Source organism: Priapulus caudatus, unplaced genomic scaffold (genome assembly GCF_000485595.1).
Source record: "Priapulus caudatus unplaced genomic scaffold, Priapulus_caudatus-5.0.1 Scaffold186, whole genome shotgun sequence".
Taxonomy (NCBI): domain Eukaryota; kingdom Metazoa; phylum Priapulida; class Priapulimorpha; order Priapulimorphida; family Priapulidae; genus Priapulus; species Priapulus caudatus.
The window spans coordinates 236,569-246,580 of NW_014577247.1; the positions used below are offsets into that span (position 1 = coordinate 236,569).

General features: G+C 42.2%; 1 protein-coding gene across 2 annotated transcripts; it reads right to left on the reverse strand.

Moving 5' to 3' along the window:
• Positions 1–605: 605 nt before the first annotated feature.
• LOC106806926 (probable asparagine--tRNA ligase, mitochondrial) lies at positions 606–10,012 on the reverse strand. Of its 2 annotated transcripts, XM_014809098.1 has the most exons (13): positions 9,813–10,012; positions 5,706–5,815; positions 5,376–5,496; positions 4,613–4,756; positions 4,275–4,355; positions 3,672–3,802; positions 3,182–3,314; positions 2,671–2,772; positions 2,292–2,329; positions 1,947–2,010; positions 1,622–1,753; positions 1,173–1,297; positions 606–945 (listed from the first exon to the last, which is right to left on the reverse strand). In XM_014809098.1, the coding sequence occupies exons 1-13, from the start codon at positions 9,972–9,974 to the stop codon at positions 801–803; spliced, it is 1,488 nt and encodes a 495-aa protein (XP_014664584.1). In that variant the 5' UTR covers positions 9,975–10,012; the 3' UTR covers positions 606–800. The 2 variants fall into 2 exon arrangements, with proteins under 2 accessions (XP_014664584.1, XP_014664585.1); XM_014809099.1 differs by lacking the exons at positions 5,706–5,815; positions 9,813–10,012 and having other exon boundaries at positions 4,613–4,770; positions 5,376–5,459.

Here is a 10,012-nt window from a genome sequence, read left to right on the forward strand (position 1 = left end):
ACCCTCATGATCCCAATTGTCAATGGCACCAGAAGGGAATTGCCCGGGATCAAAGTGGCAGGGTAGCGCAACGCGGTTTTGGTTGTGCTGTGCCGTGAAAGATGCGAGATCATGTTGGTACCTACGCAGCTCTGCGTAGCTGATTGCAAGTCCTTTATGGTTTAGGGTTGTGGTCACAATTTTGCCTCCGCGTCCAAGACCATGAACAGATTCCGCATTCATGATATGCATGGGTGTTCTCCTTCTGTCGTTTCTTTCGTCCACCTGTACAGTTCTATGATGCATGTATATCCTTCAATCATCTTTCTATGGTACAATTCGTGTCTTAATTATCGCTTTTGGCAGACATCTTATACTTCTTCTAATTAGGTGAACTCCAAAATGTATAATAATGGTGTCAATCAATTTCTTGGTGTCAAAAAAACCTATATGTTGCCACAAAATCAACTTCCTATGTCACTTACTTACGGAGTTATCATCATTAGACGAAATTCGCAAAAGGTGCTATTTGGGGGTAAGGTTGACCTTGAGTTACAATAGCCCCCCTGTGCATCATATAGAGCGGGGAAGCATTGCGTAGGCTCAAGCAGATACAAACGTATATATATATGTAGATCTAGTTTATTTGTACATGTTTAATAATACAATAATTCATGACAGTAGAACAACATGGCAGAGCGTGTTTCATTAACAGCCAAATCGTTAGCAGAAATTGCCTACTATATAGTATTACTATATATATAGTGAATTGCCTATTGTATTATCTCTCTAAGATTTGATATTGGAGAGAGAAATGTTCACTACATGCGACAGTGGTGGGTCCAGCGAGGAAAAGGGATTGTGTCCTTGATATTGTTGATGCCCAAAATCCACTGTAGGTGGCGCTCAAATCCAAGCCCGTAGCCACCAGTAGGGGTCGCTCCGTAGCGGCGAAGGTCGACATACCTGTGGGTTTTTTTCGGATTATTTTAGCAGGCAACTTTGTTTGAAACTACAAACATTGTTCTAGTTTGATCTAGTCCAGTGTAAACGTTTAAAGATGGGCACAAACCTGGAAATACCTACCTCTCACACCTCACAGTTATGTAGAAAGAGTTAAATACTGTCTCCAACGGCACCTGATAAAGCACCACACTAAAGTCGGAAGAATCCTTTTCACAACATATCCTTACCAGGAGAGAGCATCTGCTTGACCCAGCTTCGCGACCTTGGCTTCTAGCCGGTCAAGATCATCCTCACGTAGACTGCCACCGCACAGTTCTCCCACATCCGGTACCAGCAGGTCAAAGCAGGCTACCTGTTGATGAATGGTACGTCGGTTCCAGTCCCACCAAGAGTTCACAATATTCTATTCTGACAGAAGTATTACCACTAGTATAAATACATTTCTAAGAAAATACAAAAAACCTAAATATTTCTCAATCCTCACCAAAGATGATGAAAACTAGATAGGGACTCAACATACTGAACTGATGTCATTACATCCGACCTAGAACATGCAACATGTGAACAGGAAACTGACCACGTGAACATGTATCTGGCATCAGAGGTGTAATAGTTTACCGCAGACAACAGTGCGACTAGTATGGTCGACCGCGTTTATGATAATGTCACTGCTCACCGTTTTCCCATCTGGGTTCGGTCTCATGTAGAAAGGTTTAGCCGAGGCTGGCCAGTCGGTGACAAACACGGGTAAGCCACCGGCCTGCTTCACCAAGCACTGCTCCTGCTCGTTAGACAGGTCGTCACCCCACTGCAACGAAACGAGCGACAGCTGACATGGCGCATGCAATTACGGCGAAAATCAGTTGAGTGTGGCCGGCGCACGCACAACTGCCGCAGTGAGAAAGGGCGCACATGTGCGTCAATCATGAGATACTTGCGAGTTTTGTGGATGTGTAAACGTGAAGACGTCTACATCAATGACGGTCATTCGTTACACTCACCTCAGCCTTGCTCTTCAGTCCCGGTTGCCCTCGCAGTATTCCGATGGCATCTGTGTATGTCATCCTGTAAGCACACGCGATCTTTACTCATCTTTAGGCCATATTCGTAATGACACAAGGGAAATATTAAAACGTGCAGCTCTAGGTACGACGTGAGTCTCATCCCGTGATCAAATAGTACAAGTAAAATTAAGTAAAATTAGTATGGTCTTGCCTTATAATATTGTCCTTTACTTATTATAATGTATCACCTTGCACCATAACTCTTACTGGATGGTTTCTTTCGAAAGTTAGAGTGCATCGGTTTTCAGAATCTAATCACCACCGAAGAACGGAGGTTTTTACCTTTTAAATTCTGACGATAGCATTTTCTGCACTTGTTCCTAAAACAATACAAACAAATACAGCAATTAAGCATGTACAGGTACAAATTCAACAACCACTGGCAGCATAACACATGTAGTATGTTATGCTGTATTGCATGTGTGCCACCTAGGGTGCAATCAAGAGTGCATAACCTATAGTTTATGTGTTCTTTGTGTAATGTTGCATCACGTTTTCGGGTCCCCTCTGGTCACCTGTGCATTTGTCCGCTATTTAAGCGGCTTTTCCTAGTGATAAATGTCTGTGACGTATAACGACTTGTACAGACATCATGGATGTATGCTAATCACGCACAAGGGTTGCATGTGGCCCAGCACTGCACTGAGGAAGGAATCCTTACTTTGTGTCCCTTTGGTGATAGATGTTGGAAGAACAGGGTCAGGTCACTCTCACAAGTCTCCAACATTCGCTTCACTGTTGTCTTCACCAGGTCCTCTACATTCTACAGTAGAATGTTGGAATGATGGTGGGTGGAATACAGTGTACTGAATTAACTATCTGATGGATTTAACACTGTCTAAATTAAACACTGCTTTATGCACATTTAAATCATTCTCATGAACACGTTTACAATTTCTGTAATGACTAAACGTTTTTCCTTTGATCTTATACCTCTTCTCCCTTATATCTCTTGGGTTAAGACGAATTACAATAGTAACGAGTGATAGGGAAACCAAAAAGGCAGGCCAGGTTAGGCAGCTATACGTGGGGTTTATTGCCGTGGACATTGTTCAATTTTCAACGGCACCATGACACGTACGGAGGGCAACCATGGCATTTGCCGTCAGTGCTGTGGTGAAATTTTAGCCATTGTGTAGCGACGGACGCTGTATGTACGGAGGCACTCCCACCTGCATCAGGTCGTCCAGGGAGGAGAGAAATGCCAGCTCTGCCTCGACCATGTAGAATTCAGACATGTGACGACGACTCTGACAATTCTCGGCTCTGAATGCCGTGTTGAATGCGTACACCTTAGACATTCCACTGCAAGAACAATAACATCGCTGTTTGAGGAATCTGACAAAGGAAATGGTGTACGAATGCTGTCTTCCTAACGGTAATATATATTAGTTTAGGAAGTGACAATAGTTTAGTGACGGTGAATCGTAGAAATGCACCCGAGTTACAAGTAGAAGTAGTTTAGCTATGGGAGTGGAACAGCTATGACATGGGCATTCACCCAATCACTACTTTAGGTAGGTTCCTATATTGACTGTTGGTATAGGTCTGTGTAGCCTTACGCACTATAAAGGCACCACACATATGGGTTCGACCATTCCTAAACATAATAAATGTTAACTCCATTCTCATAGACAGCATCAATTCCAAACTACGTCTTACCTAGCAACAGCTTCTAGATGCAATTGTCCAGACACAGTGAGGTAGGCTGGGGTATCGAAGAACATCAGTGGGGTAGAATTATCTGTCGTATCTGGAGTATTTTTTCTCGGTCCGCTCGCTTGAATGCCTGGCTACTTCAATTATAAAAGTATTATTCATTAATGTATTACATCAAAATAAAATTATTTTGACACATGCAGTAAAGTGTACAACGTGTAATACTATCTAGATGTCTGACTTAGGTGTCTAAATGAATGCAAACATGTGCATGCATGCATGCATACAAGCATGTACATGATTAGAATGTCATATACAGTGGTACTTGCTTTACCAGTACAAGTCAGAAACCATGAAAATGTCCCGATTAAGTGGTGAACACATTTCTCGTCGCACATGCATGCCTACTTGTACCTTGTCTGTACACAACATGCACTGTACACTGCACATAGGGTGCAATACATAGATGGTCTTCCAAAGACATACGTAATTTAAGCGAAGCAACTGGTTATCCGAGGCCTATATAGCAGGGACCAATGTATAATGTTATTAATCCCAGTAACTCAGTGAATAGATCAGTGTTCTTCTCACAGATGGAAGGCTTACCATGATGTGGAACACCTCCCCAGCTCCTTCACAGTCGTTTGATGTGAGAACTGGCGTGTGCACTTGAATAAAGCCTAGACTCTTGAAATAACAAATGCACAGTAGATGTTGGGTGATACACAGTATATACATGTACCCACGCATCTGAGCTCTTACTTTCAGTAAACAAAGAGCAAACGTTTGTATTATATTATAAACCTTACATTTATCTTGTAAGACGAAAGACAGAAAACATGAGAACCCTAACAAATGGGCCAATAAATATTAAATTTCATTTCTATGGGATGAAAAATGTCATGATATGTAACAATTAATCATTCAAACCAAATAAACCTAACCTGGTAGAAGCGATGTATTTCTTGTGTCGCGACATTACGCATCCTGAGCAGTGCTGCAAAGGAGTTAGTTCGTTGTCTCAGGTGTAGATGCTGTCTACTGTAATCTGCCGAATACCGCTTTCTCGGCTTGAAAGGATAGTCTCCCTGTGGGCAAAAACCTATAAGCCTTCACTTAGCCGACATCCAACTGACAGAAAACCTATTTAATCAGTATCAACATAGTTTTGGTATTCATTCAATTATATGTTCCACAATTCTAAAGTTCATGTTATATATATTATATACATATAACAGTGTTCTCGCCAGAAGTTTTAGAACTTTATTGTATGGACAGATGGGGCAGGGCCTGGGAGGGGGTTGTATCAATTGGAGCCAATTATGCATGTTGTAATTACGACACAAATACGCAGGTTAAGTTAGAAGACATATAATTAAATATATATTTATATCTATCAAGCTGTGAAAACACAGCATGACTGTGCTGGAATCTAGAAGCCATCTGCAATCTAGTGCTTTTCGGTTGGGCAATTAGGGAAGGTTGGAGGATTTATGGCATGACTTCAGCTTTGAAGGCATGTGGGACTTGATATGCATCAAAAGCCTGGTGAGAACCATGTGTGGTGGACACGCACACATGCACACATGCATGCACATGCACACATGCACACACATGCACACACCCACACACGCACACACACAACACACACACACACAATGAAAGGTCTGGATTAGTGTCGATGCCCCAATAGCAATACATATTTACCGAGACATCACATGGGCCGACCAGAGAGATGGATTCGGCAACAAGTTCGACTGCCTGCCCTTGTCCTTTGCTCTGTTCTAATAGACCTGTCACTTCTAGACAACTTCCAAATGTGATATCCCTGCAGAGAGAACACAAATATAATATTCATCAATGCCATAACATCTTAGTGTAGATAAGATTAGCAATTACTACAGATGCCATGCCGCTACTAATGCATTAATTACCACTGGCGGTAAAAACATATCACTACACACACAGCTATATAGCCAACCACAAAAATCAACCAGCGTCTTTATTAGCATGCAACAATTAAGGAATTGAGCTTACCTTTTATCACAACATGGTGTTACAACTACTTGAAGGATTTGCTGGGAAGATCCATCACCTAAATCAACAAACTTTCCCTCCTTCATTGCCCGAACCGCCTTCACCCATCCCTGTTTATTAAAAAAGAAAACAAATAATTGGATACTGACAACACAGTTCCAACATAAGTGAAGCTGAGAGGGTCTATGCGATCCCCCAGGGTACTGCCGAACGTAACCTGAGTACGATCCGGTATACCGGAACGTACCCTGGTAACTATCTAATATGCGGACCGCATACCTCGCCTACTCCACTAACGAGTCTAGGGAGTCGCCTACGCCTACTCCCTAACCGCCTATCAGATAGTTACCAGGGGTAATACCGAGCCGTACCCAGGGTACATTCCGGCAGTACCTGGGACATAGACCCTATATCATCTATGAGCATAAGTGAATGCATTAAACCCACAAAAGGCAATGAAGCTACACTAAAGCAAATGACAGACTACGTATGGTAACGTATTATATAAGGCTATTTAAATGATGATACGTACCACTACTAGTACTAGTAGTAGTACTAGTAGTAGTACTAGTACTAGTAGTAACTACTAGTAGAAATTAACTGATAGAAAGTATGAATTTAAATTTAAAATTTGTAGAAATTTGTACGAAAAATTCCAGTACCAGCCCAGTATGAGTGTGCCCAGCTCATAGCAAGAAACGTATGAGCTGTGGCAGAATGAACCACGTGCATATTGTTACAGTGTCAGCTAGTACTAGTAGTAGTAACTATAGACTATAGTAGTACTAGTAGGCTTTTTTGTGCGAGTTTACATCCGCGTATTATAATGAAAGTGTCATGACACTGTAGCTCACCACAAAAAAAATGACACAAATGAGTGAGTAGAAGAAGCTCAGTTTTAATTGAGCAACCATCGACGTACATTATAGAAACGATTGCCATCTGTATATCGCAATAATAATTTATAAACCAAAATGAATCACAATTTGTGACCATATATGGCGCTATAGCCGCTTTGTAGCGATGGCGTTTGAAATAAAGAGGTTATGCTGCGTTCCGACATGTTTTGTAAATCTTATCTCTAATATAGAGCGTTTTCTCTCGGCAGGGTGGAAAGGAAATAACCAATTTTGCATAAAAAGATATTGTCAATGAAATCTTGTAAAACGAACCCAGACGAGTGTGAACACACACTGTTTGTGTCTATATAATATGCTATAATAATTGCCAAACCCTACTAATTTGCATATTTTTTTTTTAAATATCAAAACCCCTAGCCCTTATTCATTCACATACCAAAATGAGCAAAATCCGTTGAACCTGAACTGACTATGGCAATTTCCCATTTTTGCCCAAAAAATTGCCCGTGGCTCAAAAGTACGTCAACCGACTGGCGTGCGTTCAAAATAGGACGTTTAATATCATGGGAGCATAGCAGTAACGCTCATGAGGGGTCTATGTCCCAGGGTACTGCCGCAACGTACCCTGGTACGGTCCCGGTATCGGCAACGTACCCTGGTCACTATTTAATTATTTGGTTTAGGGTATAGGATTAGGGTTAGGGTTAAGGGTAGGATATAGGGTTAGGGTTTCGGGTTCGGTTTTAGGGGAGTAGGCGTAGCGCGACTCCCTAGACTCGTTAGTGGAGTAGACGAGTACGGTTCGGCATATTAGATAGTACCAGGGTACGTTCCGGTATACCGAACCGTACCACAGGTACGTTCCGGCAGTACCCCGGGGGACATTAGACCCTCTCAGCGTTGGAGCAGCAGTAACAACTATACCCAATTTCAAACATGTGGGCCAAACGGTTCCTGAGTTATCGTTGACCGAATCGAAATGTTGACGGACGGACGGACAGACGGACGGACGGACGGACAGACGAACGGACGGACGGACGTACGACGGACGTCGACCAATGGCAATAGCTCAGCTTGACGTGATGCGCAATGATACCGAGGCTCGCCGAGGATTGACACTTTGTGTCTTTCCAATCAAGTCTAGCGCCGCCGCCCTTATCTTCTAACTTTTGAGTACAATACCATTTCGCCATGGAATCGCCGATCTCACGAACTAGGGCATTCTGCTAGGCTAGAATGGTTTCCTACGATAGAGTTTGGCACAAAAACGAAAATAACACGCCGTTTAGCGCACTAAGCTACGTACTTTTGTTTGCATTTTAGCATCTCGGTAATAAGAATAAGCCCCGCCTTCTTCGTTGATGGGCATGAATGGGCGTCACCGACGTGACCGGTTCCTTTCCCGCCAGCCTGTTTTCTTTTCGTAAATAATGAAATGCCCGGCCCGATGCATTTGAATCGAAACAAGAAAATTTTCTGGCATTTTCAGCTTGCTGTCGAAGTGAACGAGAGTGCGTCATTATTGAAACAATTCAAATAAAAACACACACAATATTCGGATCGAGGCTAATCCGAGCTAAGTTTACATGCCACAGCGCCATCTCTTGGATGTTTATAAGTAAATATGGAATTTCAATAAAATAATGCGTTTTTATTTTATATGTATTTACCACGATTTACGTTAGTAAACTTTATGTTATTTTTTACTGAATTTCTCCAGTGATCTTTCGCCTTGAGTTTTTCAATCGTCTTTCATGCCTTCGGTAGAGTTTTTTCTGGCGTGATTATTATTTTGCGGCAGGCACTCATTTTGGGAACCTCCTCCAACATTTTACTTCTTCCTTAGGTAAGTTTAGTCCAGTCCTTTCCACTGTTAATTTAGGAAGGAAGGTCAAACTGTGCCATTCGTATAATTACTCTGCTTTCTATAGTATGGATTCCATAATTTTGGCTCTTACTGCCGCAGGATATAATATTTCGCTCAGTCATGAACCTACCATTTTTAGTTCGACCTCAGTTATCATCGTCCGTTAAACGCTCCTATATCATTAATATAAATCCCGCTCAGGTATGAATATTTGTTTCCCATTTTTTAATACTTGGGTTGCTCTATTAAATTTCTATCTTTTCTTGTTTGTGATGTTATAACCAATTGTATGTTGTTTTGTTCATAATAAATCGAATCTTGTTTGATTACAAGCCTAGATTTCTGGAGAATGACTGACCAATTTTTGTTACGGTTTTTATAATCTCACAATTCCTACAAATATCGTCATAATCAATTGTCCATCTTCTAAAACGATACAGACCATCCGCTGACCCGCTGTGGAGACGTGCGGCCGGGCCTTGAATTTGGGGTGATACTGCCATTAGGAGTGTTCTCACAACTTATATGTCCATTAATTGTCCGCATAATAACAGAATATAAATATATATATATAATATTACTATATTATGATATGGTCCCATGATATATTTATTTGTGGTTAATGTCATTTAGGTTAGGGTTAGGGTTCAAGGGTTTAGGATTATTCAATCAATTAACTCATGTAAGATATTCCAAAGTTGGGAATACTCCTAATGGAGTGTTAGCTGCCGAGATTGGCGCAGCGTCTCCACTGCGGACAAGCGCCTTCATAACTTTGAAACATGCCCGCGGTCCCGCGGTGCGCAATATCCCCGCGGAACCGCGCGTCTAATCGCGCCGCAGCGCTTTAAAGGATGCAAACCATAGATACTAACCCAAGGGGCTTAGATACCACCCTTGGTTAGTATCTATGGATTCGCAACAGCAAAGCTGTCGCATGCAATCTGTAGTCATGTCTCTCTGGACGATGTCACGGTGAACTAAAAATAACAGGCAGCTGGGCTACGGGTAGGTACGCGGGTCAGCGTATCTTAAATGTCGCGAGGCTCTAGGGTACGCCAGTGCCATTCGCTTTCATACCTTAACGAGACAAAGATGGCCGGCGGCGCGCCAGATTTTCGAAAGATAAACGCCTTGGAAATAAATTCACGATTTTGAGAGAGTTTAGATGAGGCAAGAACCCTAACCTAACTCCTAACCTAACCCTAACCATAACCTAAAACCTAACCCTAAGCGCCTAATCCTAACCGCAACGCCTAACCCTAAACGCAAAAAAAAGGGGGGATTGAACGACGCGACGGCATGGCCGTACCTCCAGCCACCTGCCGAAAAATAAACCAGAGAAGACGTGACGAACTATGATATCATATGAACATGTACCTTTGCAGATATTTTTTGGCCTCTTAACTCAGGCTGACTAAGTATTTCTTTTACTGATGGGTTCCCTGAAAGGGAGAGTTTCCTTAACTGTTTCCATGGCTGTTTAATTTGACATAACAGCAGTTTAGCACACACTGTTATGGGCGCAGACATCTTGGGCATGGTGGTCACCGGTATGTAGAAAGACCGAAACCAACTTG